The 13,856-nt window shown below is 40.4% G+C and overlaps 3 protein-coding genes across 6 annotated transcripts in view; 1 reads left to right on the forward strand and 2 right to left on the reverse strand.

The window, feature by feature from the left end:
- Window positions 1–1,571: 1,571 nt before the first annotated feature.
- ccdc167 (coiled-coil domain containing 167) lies at window positions 1,572–2,842 on the reverse strand. The gene is made up of 4 exons (XM_058056847.2): window positions 2,680–2,842; window positions 2,383–2,474; window positions 2,237–2,289; window positions 1,572–1,978 (listed from the first exon to the last, which is right to left on the reverse strand). Exons 1-4 carry the CDS (start codon window positions 2,737–2,739, stop codon window positions 1,860–1,862), a joined length of 324 nt encoding a protein of 107 aa, XP_057912830.2. The 5' UTR covers window positions 2,740–2,842; the 3' UTR covers window positions 1,572–1,859.
- On the forward strand, window positions 2,824–8,929 carry kif25 (kinesin family member 25). 3 transcript variants are annotated; one of them, XM_058056846.2, is made up of 15 exons: window positions 2,824–3,179; window positions 3,270–3,335; window positions 3,718–3,840; window positions 3,922–4,069; window positions 4,193–4,296; window positions 4,369–4,454; window positions 4,530–4,569; window positions 5,250–5,317; window positions 5,381–5,455; window positions 5,528–5,662; window positions 5,739–5,918; window positions 6,970–7,124; window positions 7,996–8,229; window positions 8,314–8,469; window positions 8,533–8,929. In XM_058056846.2, exons 1-15 carry the CDS (start codon window positions 3,111–3,113, stop codon window positions 8,682–8,684), a joined length of 1,791 nt encoding a protein of 596 aa, XP_057912829.2. In that variant the 5' UTR covers window positions 2,824–3,110; the 3' UTR covers window positions 8,685–8,929. The 3 variants fall into 3 exon arrangements, with proteins under 3 accessions (XP_057912829.2, XP_078655251.1, XP_057912826.2); XM_078799125.1 differs by having other exon boundaries at window positions 4,369–4,447; window positions 4,529–4,569; window positions 7,996–8,241; XM_058056843.2 differs by having other exon boundaries at window positions 2,825–3,179; window positions 7,996–8,241.
- A 2,629-nt stretch (window positions 8,930–11,558) lies between these two features.
- Window positions 11,559–13,856, reverse strand: part of wasf1 (WASP family member 1) — a 36,700-nt gene continuing 34,402 nt past the window's right edge. For both annotated transcript variants that reach the window (XM_058056578.2, XM_058056577.2), the window contains 3 exons: window positions 13,232–13,411; window positions 12,615–13,156; window positions 11,559–12,420 (listed from right to left, as the gene is read on the reverse strand). In XM_058056578.2, coding sequence (XP_057912561.2) covers window positions 12,263–12,420; window positions 12,615–13,156; window positions 13,232–13,411 — 880 coding nt within the window. In that variant the 3' untranslated portion in view covers window positions 11,559–12,262. The remainder of the gene's footprint in view (window positions 12,421–12,614; window positions 13,157–13,231; window positions 13,412–13,856) is intronic.

A 13,856-nucleotide genomic window follows, 5' to 3' on the forward strand; every position in this document is an offset into this window, starting at 1 on the left:
AGCACTAATTTGAAGCCTGGTGAGGCCTTATAGGCTGATATACAAAATAAACAATTCTGGTGCCGGTATTGACCCTTGGGGTACACCGCAATCAACATTTAGACCCTTCTGCTTTGGTTATGTCATACGCTTTTTCTGAATTGTAAGCATCGTTAGCGTTCATCCATCTTAGCCTTTTGTATTAGCCACTTATGCTAATCACTTCCGTGTATTCAAGCTGATCACTAATTAAATGCTAATAATAATATATAATAATAACAACAATACTGATGATTGACCTTCATGCAATGTAGCCCAGTGTGGAAATTAATAGTTAAAGAGGGCTATCATCATCTTTTAAATCCCATAAAAGTGTTGCGTAATAGCCTTGTTTACGCTGGCCACAAGAGAAGCGGTGTGTGTGTGAGTGTGTGAGTGTGCCCGGTGTGTATGAGTGTGTGTCAGTGATAATAGAGTGAGTGGGAGGCAGGTATACACAAACACTTACTCACCAGGCAAGACCAAAAAACAGGAGAACGAATCTGTTCCGCCACTACAGTGTCACAATCCAAATAACCATATGGAATAACAATGTATTTGCTCGGGTACAAGAGGGGTATCCTAACTTTTTCCGTACTAGAAAATATATACAAATATTTTAACTTTCTTCTTAAATAATATTTTGTATTTACATTTGTATTATGATGAGCACTCTTCTGGTTTTGTATTATGATGATTTTATGCTACAATATAACTTAAAATATTACAATTTTATTTAGTTTTGTTTATTTCTCATAACATTACAACTTATAAACAAAAAGCTTTGATATTTCAGTTTTATACTACTAAACCTTTTGACTTTTTTCTTATTAGAATACAACTTTTATCTCTCGATATTTTCACATTATTGTCATAAAATTAGAGCTGTTTTTTATTTTGTTTTTTGCAATTATTCAACTTTCGTCTCAGAAATTTTCTTCTAGTAATTCCGACTTTATTCCCATAATATTTGCACTTTATTCTCATTGTATTATAATTTTTTCCACAACCTAATTTTCCCCACACAGTGAACATAGTAGAATACGAGTGCATATATCATGCAATTAGCAATTTCAACTACAACTTCTTTATTAAAATGCATTTTGCAAGGCAGTCTATGACATCATTAGCCTAATCCACTCTAAAGTAACGAGTCTCTCATTACTGTTCATTAAGAATAACATGAGGCTAAATGGTAATATAAAATATCAACATTAAAGGAGCAGATACTTCACGTCTGTTGTTTTTCCCGAGGACAATGCCCTTCTGGTCACAGCTGAATACTACTTCCTGTCTAGCATCTAGTTGTGTTTGTGTGGCTTGCTGGGAAGTTTCCTTTATTCCATTTGAAAATGACCAATTAAATGTTGACCATTTCAGGCTTCTGTTGAAGCAGTGAGTCATCAAATGAGCCGTGCTTTCTTACTAAATTGCTTTTATGGGAAAATAAATACTGCCCCCCCCCTCCTCCAGCCCAAGTACAGCAGATGAGTAACACAAAATGATTTCAAGAGAATTAAAAAAAAAAGAAATTTTATTTTCTTATCATGTTATATCTCTAGTACATAAAATAGACATGTTTGTTATGCATCATTCAGTTTCATTGAAACGATCTTTGATATGAAGAAAACATTGGCACGTGTATTTATTTACTAAATGATAAGCTCACTTGGTGATGTTACAAAAAGATCTTTAAAGAGGCCATACAGGTCACACAAATGACAATACCGCCATCTAGAGGCAGAAAGTAGGTAGCAACCATGTATGACATCAGTCCTGAGTGTCTCCTGTATTGACCATTGGTAGTATAGATCAGGATAGGATTTCAACAGGTTTTAGAGTCAGGATGAGACATCGGTGTAGATGAAGACATAGTAGAAGAGTGCGCAAGCGGCCAGCAGGGCCACCGACAGCATCGTGTTCTTCCTGTTCTCCCTGCGTAACATCTGTAACTCCTTGTCTGGTGGATGACAAACAGGGGCATTGGGTACACCTGCACAATCTCACAATATGGAGCATCTAGTAATGTAAGTCATGATCACCCTTTATGCAATATAAAATTATGTCCTAACTAGGGTTGTCAAAGTTAATGCGTTAATTATATGTTTTAATGCACAATTAACGTGTGCACGTCTTGTTTAACCCACCAAAGTTCATGGAAAAATATATGTGTAGTTTGCATCATGTGGATAGAATGTAAACCACAATAAATACATACCCAACTTTTTCACCCTTCCGATTATTGTTGCCATTTCTTTTTCTAGTTCTTGCCTGTAAAAAAAAGTGGTAAATAGACAAATACATAGAAATACACAGATAGAATATGACAAATACAGTCAGTGAAGTGATCATCATCGTCTTCACCTCTCCTCCTCTGACAACTTCTTCCTGCTTCGAAACTCCGCCTTCTCTAGGTTGTCTTGGCAACGAGCCCTTCGCTCCTCCAAGCGATCGATCTGAAATCAAATAATCACAATTATATAATATATTTTATAACAATAATAATTAGTATGGAGCTTTTGTTTACGTGATAACATAGCAAAGAAACTGGAGTACTACATTTGTGTATCTAATGGAAGTTTCTCAACGCTGACTCACTACTATCATGTCGTTAAATTTTAAAACAGAGTTTTAAAAAGGTTGAAACATGACAATTAATACCTCAGATGCCACACTGGTGTTCTCCAATCGCCCGTCCTTCAATTTAGTCATTTTAAACATAAACAGAACGCATTCGTAAGTTCCACACAGCTTTTGGCCACGACTAACCAGGAAGTGGTTTTCTTCTTCGTTGGTTCCAAGCCCTGCCCTCTGCTGCCCTCTTGTGTTTGATAACCGGTGGTCCCTCGTGTTGTTTATTTTAAACTGTGCAATTTAGTCGCTTTTACCTGTTAAAATAATTAATTATGTTTAATTAACGCTTGTTTTGGCCAAGCTACAGTCTACCTTTATTTATAGCGGGCTGATGAGAGTTACGAGTAGTTTCTGGACGTTTCTAATCGGATTAGATGACATTTAAAGACGGTTTAAGCGTCTGATAACGGCTAAGACTACACTACAGCGTTTTTTTCTGTTTTATAAACCACATAAAAATGCCTCTTTTCGTAAACCGTGACCAGATATTCGCACATCAGGTCCACCTGCTGGAGCACAAACTGAGAGTAAGTGGTTAAAAAAAAGTTGATTAGCTTGTGTTGTTATTGTCTAACGATGGATGTAATCATAATTCCGATGAATCATTGTATTTTTAGAGTAAAGAGGAGCGAATACTGGAACTGGAGACAGAGAATGCAATTCTTCATATAAGGCTAGCAGAGGTAAGAAGATTCCATACCTAAGAGGAGTGGTAGTCAACTGGCAACCCGCAGGCTAATTTAGGCTTCTTGTATGACATCCGTGCCCAGTACGTTAAGTTTTAAAAAAAATTAAACCTGTCATATAGAGGATCTTTGACGAGTGTGTTTAAGCTGCAAAGTGCCCGTCATATTATATGATCTTTGCAGCAGGCCTGAACAATATAGAAGATCTTGGACGAGCATCATTTTAGTACTTTTCCTAGAGCGCTCTTGTCATCTCTAATCAGCACATACTTTTGTGACTAGAAATACACTGACCTAGACACCCACAATGTATTGCACCGGGCATCTTCCACTATAAATTAAACTATCTTTGGAATGACACCTTCTTATCTTGTTTCAGTCTTTGTGGAAAGCGCGTCGAGAGCAAGAGGAGGACGCCAAGGCCCTCCACCGTCAACAAGAACAACAAGAGGAGAAGAAGCTCACCCGCTTCGCCATCGCCAAACTCATTTCTGAGGTCCAGGTATAACATGGACGCAAGGAATACATGAGATGTCGTTCCGTTTATTCAAGTGACATGGTGCATCTGTGCTGCTGGTGTCAGGCTTTGAAGCAGTGCCTCAGTGAGGTTTTTGCAGTCTATGTGAGTTTTGCCGCTGAGCTAGAAGAACAGAGCAAGCAGCTTCAGGAGAAGGTGGCACTGCAGAGCAGCGCTTCTCTGAAAGGATGCAGAGAAGAAGATGAGTGTCAAAGTAAGTGTGTGAATTAGAACATGGCAATATATTGAGGCCGGCAAAACGATCAAACTCATTGCCATTTATTGTGTGATGAATTTATGATGACTATTATAATTGACAGCTACTCTTTCTGCACAGATTTCCAGGCCCGGTTGACCGCTCTGGAGTGCTCTCTGGAGGAGGAGCGGGTGAAGGTCAAGGCGGAGAGGCAGAGGAGGAAGGACCTCCATAACACGTTGGTGGTGAGTCTTGTTGTTGCATCTGTCCAGTGTTAGATAGCAACAGATGAAGCTACTTTATGTGTTTTGTTGCAGGAGTTGCGAGGGAACATCCGAGTCCACTGTAGGGTGCGTCCTCTTCTACCCTTCGATCACGTGCAGGCCTCTCCTCTTGGATCAGGGTGTGTCCTTTAGATAACACTACCATACCATGTATTGTATTAAAGGTGTGTTTAAATGATGATCTTCACTTTCAGGCCCGTGTCGTTGGAGCAAATTGTGCACGCAATCAGTGATGTGAGTTTCCTCTCCATTAAAACCTTTGTACAAATTAAATCAACTTTATTTGTATAGCACTTTTCCTGCAAAGACATGCAACACAAAGTGCTTTGCAGAATTAAAAACAATTACCACAATTAAAAGGAAAAAAAAATACTAAGAAAGCCCCTCCCTTCCACCCTCCATACTAGACACACACACACACACACACACACACACACACATACACACAATCACACACAGTCGGGAGACATGGCATGGCACTGAGGATCAAGGAAACGCCACCTTTGGGGCCGTCCACACTGGGAGGAGCCGCAGGCCGTGCCATCGGTGCCCCCCGACTCCGACAGACGGGCGGACCCCCACATTAAAGGGAGGAACCCCCAGCCGACCAGGTCGTAGGGACCCAAGGATGGCACCCCCTCAGCAGACCCGACACAGCCCCCAATGTGGAGGACCCCCCCCTGGGGAAATACTGGAGTTAAAAGCTAAAAACTGAAAAGCATAAAATAGGACTAAAAAGATAAAAACATAAGAAAATTTTTTAAATATTAGTTAAAACCCTGATTAAAAAGGTGTGTCTTCATCTTTTTTAAAAAATATATCAACAGTCTCCACAGTCCTGAGGCTCTTTGGCAGGCTGTTCCACAGGTGGGGGCCATTCAGTGTCCTCAATATGTTCTTGTGATGTGTTTCAGGAAACGGTTGTAGTGAACTGCATGAAGGCAGGAGTCCCAGGACAAAGCAAGATGTTTGAGTTTGAGAGGTACACAAATTTGTATGGATTATTCCTGTGTGTATTTTACACACTGTGTTGTATTTCCTTCAGGGTGCACGGGCCAGAGGATTCCCAGGAAACTGTATTCGAGGAAGTCAAGCCTCTCCTTACGTCTCTGCTGGATGGGTGCGCGTCAAAAAACAACACAAAGTGACTTAGACTACTTTCATTCATTCAATCATTTGTGTATGCTTGTAGCTACAACGTATGCATCATGGCGTACGGGCAGACAGGAAGTGGGAAGACTCACACTATGATGGGATCCCCCGCCTTGGAAGACCACTCAGGGCTGCAGCAAGGTGTCATCCTAAAGGCCGCCACGGAGTTATTTCGGTGGGATATCCGTTCATTGTACTTCCATCACGTATTCAGTTTGGCTGAAAGTTAGTAGTAAATCTGTACGAGGCAGGCTGATCTCAGAGAAGCCTCCAGCCAGCCACACGGTGGAGATGTCTGTGATGGAGGTGTACAATAACGACGTGTTTGACCTGCTGGCCGGAGATGAGCCGGCGTACTCTAGCGCATTCCATCGCCGGGGGAGCATTGCTGCGTCTTCCGGTTCCAGCCAGATCTCCTCCCTCACACAGGAGTAAGAACGCAGCTCTATCTATCTACTCATCCACTTACTCATGCACATACTTTATGGCCAACATATACATTTGTATGTCGAAAAGTGAGTACTGTTGTGCTTAAAATGTTGTAGCTTCAGTTTATTACAGTATTTCAAAATAGATTAATTAATTTCATGGTTGACTAATACCTGTTGTCAGTCCAAGATTTTAATACTTATATTTTTTTTTGCCTAACTTAAGCATGTCAGGCATAAAAATGTCTAAATGAACTAAAATACAAACATAAGGTATTCAGAAGACGCATTCAAAGACCTGATTATTGTAGTATTCTACACTAGTGATGACTAGTAATATTATATTGATGAGACAATAGCCACTGCAGGAAGTAGTATAAAGTTGTCCCTTGCGGTTGATTGGTTCCACCCCTGACTACGGTAAGTTTAAACTTTAAAATGAAAAGATTCCCACAAGGCATTGCGTCTGAGCAACACTTTAATTGGAGCGCTGCAATGACGTCAGCCTCCATCTGGGTTTTTGCCTCTGCGTCCTGTGGCTCCCTTTAGTGGACTGAGGCAGCAATGCAGCGCCATCCTCCATTTTCTATGCTTCTCCAATGAAATGGTTTTTATGCATTATGGAAATCTTTGAAATGTTGGTATTGTAAACTTGTACATGTTTCTATATTTCTGAGGTATATAATATTTATAATATTATAATTATAATATTAATATTTATAATATTTGAGTGCTAAGGGGCTGTGTGATGAATTAAATGTTGTTTGGAAGATTCAGACTCTTACATTGAATAATGACCACCTGTAATTTTCAGTGGGTTTGATAAGCTTGTTGTGAGTTTTTCATAGCTAATGATTGGCTCCTGTCAAATAAAGAGCTGATTGGTCCTCAAGGACCCATGCGCACTACAATATATTATGACATGGACTGTTTTTTACTCAAAATTTAGTGGGTGCGGCTGACGCAACGATATATGCAGTACATACGTTTACTTTCTATCGTATTGTCCCCTGAGAAGATAGTAGCATCCTGATTGTGTTCTCCCCCCCTGCAGGCCTGTGAGTGACACCTGTGAAGTCATGCAGTTCATGAGCAGAGTGCTGAGGCTCAGAGCTCACTGTCCCACTCTTGTGCACGCCGACTCCTCTCGCTCCCACCTCATTGTCACGCTCACTATTTCCTCAAAGAGCCCCAGTTCTCAAGCCCAGGGTAAGAAGTCTCTACTTGGGGCATCCAAGCAAAGGTCTTTATTCCCATAATCTTTTTCCCAAGCTAATTTCCAAAACTTACAACTTTATTAATATTTATTTTTGTGATATTCTATAACTCTATGCGACTAAAGTTACATTATTTTTACTCATAATATTACAAGTTTATTCTCGTAAAATTGCATCTTTTGGGCTTGTTAGCGTACAGCTTTTTTTTTGAAAAATTTTGTCTTTATTCTCGAAAAATAACCAATGTTTTATGTAATTTCTGCTCCTTTTTTTGTAATTTTCCAACTATGGCAACTTTCTTGATGTCAATTATTTTTGTGTAATTATGACTTAATTCCCATCATATTTTGAATTTTTCCCAAGCAAATTTCCCAAAAGTTAAAACTTTTAAAAAATAATTTTTGTAATAATATAATTAGAAAAAATAATAAATTTTTTATTTAATATTTCAACTCTAATACTAACATTACATTATTTTTCCTTCTAATATTATGAGTTTATTCTCATAAAATTGCATCTTTTTGCCTTGTTAGAATACAGCTTTTTCTCAAAATATTTTGACTTCATCCTCAGATAATTACAGCTCTTTTTTGTCATTTCTTCCCTTTTTTTGGTAATTTTCCAACTGTCATTTTTTTAATGTAATTTTTTAAATTTATGACTTAACTCCCATAAAATTTTGACTTCATTATCAGAACATTATAAGTTTTACTGCAACCTAATTTTTATTATTCATTGTTTTGTTTATTTCTCATAATATTATGACTTAAAAAAAAAGCATCTGTTGTTAATATTTCAATTTTATGCCATGCTCTATGCCTCATAATACTACACCTCTATTCTTGTTTTTCTTCGTCCTTTAGCGTGCAGGCTGCAGAGCACCAAGAAGACCGTGCAACACTCCACCCAGAGGCAGTGGTGGAGCCCGCGTTGTCGCCGCACAAACCCCGCCACGCGACACTCCCCGGATGATAGCCCCGGGAGCCCCGCCTCTTCGCGTTGCCCCTCCCCTTCGCAGTCCCCTTGCCCCTCTCCAAAATTGAGCACCTCCGGGGCCCCGTTCAGGACCAAGCTGCAGCTTGTGGATCTTGCAGGGAGTGAGTGTGTTGGTGAGCACGTTGATATTCACATCTTAGTCCGCTTGAACACACACTTACAATGTGTGTGTGTGTGTGTGTCAGATATGACCGGAGTTTCAGGTGCAGCCCTGTGGGAGGTGTCCTGTATCAACCGCAGTCTCTCAGCCCTGTCGGACGTCCTTGGCGCACTGGCCGAGCAGCGGCCTCACGTCCCCTATCGGAACAGCAAGCTCACACACCTCCTCCAGGACGCCATAGGTGACACAAACCCACATCAATTAAAACCTTTTGCTTTGGACCAACCTTCAATTTCTCCACCAGGTGGCGACGCAAAGCTGCTGGTGATGCTGTGTGTGTCCCCGACCCAACGCTACATCACCGAGTCCCTCCAGACTCTGGGATTTGGCGCACGGGCCCGCCAGGTCCAACGAACTCCCGTGAGGAAGAAGAGCAACACTTCTAAAGTTAAGTGAAGAAAGGAAACATTACAGGAAATATACCTGTTGGATCCAAACGTTTGTTCCTCCATTGATCCATCGCTAATTCACAGCCTTAAACAGGAAATTATTCCATAAATCAGATTTTACTGCTGAATCACTTGTCTCTATACTGGCTAGAGGGGCAGATATTTTTGTAATTACTGAGTTATATTACCCAAATATACTATAGTTATTGCTCTCTCTTTCTCTCTCTCTCTCTATATGTATATATATACACTATACTATATCATACTATATATATACGTATATACTAGATACTGGATTTTTATCTAATTTTGTTTTTTTTGGGGGGGGTGAGAATTCATCTCCAGTATTGATATTATTTTTAAAAATTAACAGCATTAGAAAAAAATTGCTATATAAAAAAAATAATAAAAAATCACATTTATTATTATTATATGCTTTATGATTTAGATATAGTTTGCAAAAAAGAGCAAAACAGTTTGAAATATGCATTTGTAATAATAGTACAGTATATCAAATGATTAAAATATCATTTAAATATAGAATAGTGACAGTGGGTCATTGAGAGAGCTATGTAAAATAGAGTAGGTATATTAATGCATAATAATAATATTTTCTACAACATGTCACCTTTTACTGTTGTGTAATTGGCATTTGTGACGTGTATTTCCTCACAGTCTTTCAAACATTTGCAGCATTTCTTGAAATGCTGCCTTTTCAACTGTATTAAAGAGCAGCATTTTTTTTAGCAACAGCTTTCTGTGAACGCACACCGTTTTGCGCTGTTACGTTTGTAATCACTTTGCCGACCAAACGTTGGAGTGAATGTTGACTGTCATCTCCATGTGTCGTTCCCCCCCCCACGCCACCCAGATTGGAAAAATCGGGTGGATTGGTTGCTTCCACTTTGAAATAAAATCATCACACTGCCTTGTTCGTGTTGATGGGCTCACGGTGCTCATTAAGCAATAGGATAATCCTCATTTGTGCTACGTTACCCTGCATCGCTCCTCACAAGGCTCCACTCTTTTGCAGCGCTTTCCCCACAGAGAACGTATGACTGACAAGAGCTCTTACTCTAGTTGCCGTTGTTATATGAAGGTGCCGAATCAATGCAGAGCGAACCCGTTTCCTGCCTATTTTGAGTCTGAGAGACAAGTAAAACGGACATGCATGTTCAATTATCGTGTGATTCATTCATTGAGTTATTAGTTCTTTTTCTCGTCACGTTTTAATCTCGCGACACCCCTAGTCACTTGTAATTAAAATGTGTTGAAACACATAAAACAGTGGTGATGCCCTGTTTTGTTTTTGGGTTTTTTTTTTTTACACACAGCAAGCTCTACTTCAAATGTTCTGGGGAACACTCTGCTGCTGTGTTGATAACAGCCAAGAAGACTACTTTGGCTATCAGCAGTAGAGCAGCTCTGCTTTTTCAATGTGTAGGAGGCAGGTGGAATATTCCATAATCCTGGTCATTTTTGATCATGATTATTCACAGCTACTTTGGAATGACGGAATGAGTCTGGTTTCGTCGGAGAGAAGCATGCGACTTATGTAGGTTTTTTTTCTACTTAATTATGGGTTTAATAATTACAACTAGATGTAATTAAAATTAATTAATTGTCTTTCACATCTTTCATTCTATTCTACTAAAATCTAAAATTGCAATATTCTAATAAGTTTACAAGTTTATGATGATGAAATTGCCACTTTTTTCTTGTAATATTTTTATTTTATTTTCAGAAAATTACAGCTGCTTTTTTAAAGTTTCTTCTGTTTTTTTAAACCACTGGTGATTTTTAAAATTTTATAATATCATTACTTTATTCCCATAATATTATAACTTCTTCCTCAACTTTTGTTTGCGTGTTTCGCATATTATGACTTTAAAAAAGTGTCTTTTTTCTTTCATATTTCTAAACTGACATTTTTTTCATTTCATTCAGTTCATATTTTTTGTGAAAATACTTATTCTTGTGAAATTATAGCTGCTTTTTAAAAATTTGTTTTTATTTTTTCAAAATGACTGTATTTCAACGTTCTTCTGGTAAATTTCTTATTCCCATAAAATTATAATTTTTTCCTCAACCTAATTTTCCCCCAAATTACAACTTTTTTGTTTTGCTTGTTTCTCATATCATTACTTTAAAAAGAAAACATATTTTCTTTAATACTATTTCAACTCTATACTTCTGAAATGACTATTTGTTTTTGTCATAAAATTGAAACGTTTTTCTCAATATTTTGACTTTATTTTTGTAAAATTACAGCTGTTTTTATTTCATTTGTTTTTTTTAGTTACAGTATTATTTATTTTCATAATATGACTTCATTCCCATAATATTTTGACTTCATGCTCATAATATTATAACCTTTTCCCCTAATTTCCCAAATTACAACTTTATTCCTTGTTTTGTTTGTTACTTATAATATTGAGACTTTTAAAAACACCATATATACTATATGTACGTATATATAGTGTCCACGATGGCAAGGATGATTCATTAGAGTTTTATTAATTCAGGCAAACTGTAACAGTTACATAAGTTACATGATATTAATCTTTTTTTTCATCTTTTGAACTAGGCGTTTCTGTCACCTTTCCCTCCTGCCATCCCCTCCCCTCATCCCCTCATCCCCCAAACATAGAAACAGCAAACCCATACAAGCGCAGGCAAGTAAGTAGTAACGGCACAATACATTCATCAACTCAACAACACGTTTTGTTTTTGTACGGACGATAAGGCAAGTAGAAGAAAGACCAGGACAGACAGAAATGATGGCAGAGAGTCTCAAGCCTGAAAAGGCTGAATCGGACATTTTCCGTAGAAGCAAACGAGGTAAGGCCTCTCGTTACACAGTAAAGGGGTATCCGTGTGTGTGTGTGTGGAGGGGGGAAGCTGCCTTCATTGGTGGTGGTGTGTACGGGTTTGTACCTGGACTCCAAATCCTGCATACTTAATATTAATTTGGGACAATTACAGAGGCGTCCACTCACAAGTGTCCATATTAGTGGCAAGTACAAGCAATAGGATATATTTTTTTTTAAAAAAGGATGGCTCAGAGTTTCGGCTTTCCTGATATGGATATGAGCACGTGCGGCCCTCGCAGAAAGCCACACAACCTGGGCAGGCAGAGACCTCCATCTCTTGGCGTACATTTCCCTGGGGTTAAAGGTCGGCGGATGGACGTGCAGTCTCCTTCAACGTTCATCCCTCAATCAAACACACACTAGCTTGCTCTGAGGCTACATGAAGCAATCAATGCGGCGGCGATTAGCCTGAGAAAACTACAGGTATGTTAAAAAAAAAAACAAGACACAGCATCGTGTAATACTATGTCCATCCACTAGATGGCGAAAATGTGCTAAAGAACTAAAATGCAACATGCCTTCATGTTTTTTGTTTTCTTTTACAACAGGGAGGGACAAAAAAAAGTGGTTCTCCTGGAAAGAAAACAGAACTGAATGAATTCCGGACCACTAGGAAGACGACAACAATAGGACAATAATGGAGATTCTCCACAACAAGACAGACAGAAAAGAAAAGAATGTGAACAACAAGCAAGTGTCCACAGGCCGTGTATCATTCCATCCAGTCCCCTTCGTCAAACTCCGACTCATCCTCCGAGTCGGAGTACTCCACGGCGATGCGTCGGGACAAGATGGTAGCCACGTCGTTGCCCACTCGCTCGTGTTTAGCCTCTTGCTCTCGCTGCTCCTCCACCTTTCGCAGCTGAATTCCTGGAGAAGGTGAGCAAAATGGAACTTAGCTTCTTTTCTGGTTTCACACACAAAGCAATGTACAGTCCAGTCAGACCTTCAAACATAGAAATTGCCATTTATATAATCCATTAAGACCAACTTGTGAATGCAGTATTGTATATAATAATACATAATAATATGTAACAAAGTGTCCAAAACAACAATGTCAACACCTTTTCGGATGGCCTCCAACAGAACACTGCGAGCATCGCTGATGGGTGGCAGGTTGGCGGGATGGTGCCTTTTGACTCCCATATCATGCATGGAGGAATGGGGGGGTGGGGACGCCATCGCCCCTGCCAACGGGAACGCCGGCATGGGCGGGGGTCCCGACGGACAAGGCGAGGAGCTCCGAGCCCCTGCGAGGGGCAGAGGAGGAGGTGGCGGCGGTGGAGGCAGGACGGCGCCGTCCGGCTGCGGGCCCTTATGGGCCGGGGAGGCGGAGGAGGTGTGGAGCGGGGGTGCCACCGGCGGAGGAGCCGGGTGGAGGACGCCCGGGGCGATCTGGAGAGGGGCCGGGGCGGGGGGGATGGCCGTGGGGTGGTGTTGGATGGGTAAGGGAGGAACAGGGGGAGGAGGGGTGCCACGTAAGCCCGAGGACGGTAGAGGGGGCGGCGGTGGGGGGAGAGGGGGCGGCGGAGGCGGGTGGGTGTTGTTGAGGCCTGCTGTCCTCGCTGGAGATTGAGGTCTGCTGTCTGAAAAGCCGGAACTGGAACTACAAGGAGAGAGAAATACATGACGGTTCCTCAGTGCTTCTACTTTTTCTACTTCATCCTCTAAGGAAGTTCACCTGATGACAGAGGGCGGCTTGATCTCTCCCAGTGAGTGCATGGCTGGCGGAGGCGGCGGGGGGTCGTTGGGCCTCGAATACATTCTGTCCCCGCTACGGCTCAGCAGCTCGTTCATCTGGCTGTACGGCAGAGCAGCCAGCGAGAACGGCCCATCTAAATGTTCCATGTACAGCTGGGCCCTGAGAACACAATTACAAGTTGGCACTTTTATACCTCACACACATACAGTATATATACTATACTGGATTCAATTCTCCTTCAAGGAAACTCACATTAAGCAAGTCATTAGCAACGCTGGGCAAAAAATAGTCTTACATGCGCTAGTCATATGTCAAAGAAAGACACTAATTTCCATCAAATCTTCCTTGTTAATTGTATTTCCTTGGCAAGGGATTTGCAGCCTCGAGGCCCAATTACACACTTTATATAGCAGGTACACCTGCACGCTCTAATGAGGCAGGAGTTGTCCAAAAGTCAGCCTTGGCTAAGATTATAACGCACCATTTTATTTACTATTGTCTTTATGTGACAAATGTTGACACAATTTTTTACTATTATTTGTATTCATTCATTCATTCATTTTCTACCGCTTTTTCCTCACGAGGGTCGCGCTGGAGCCTATCC

Source organism: Doryrhamphus excisus, linkage group LG19 (assembly GCF_037039965.1).
Source record: "Doryrhamphus excisus strain RoL-2023G ecotype Guam linkage group LG19, RoL_Dexc_Guam_v1.1, whole genome shotgun sequence".
Taxonomy (NCBI): domain Eukaryota; kingdom Metazoa; phylum Chordata; class Actinopteri; order Syngnathiformes; family Syngnathidae; genus Doryrhamphus; species Doryrhamphus excisus.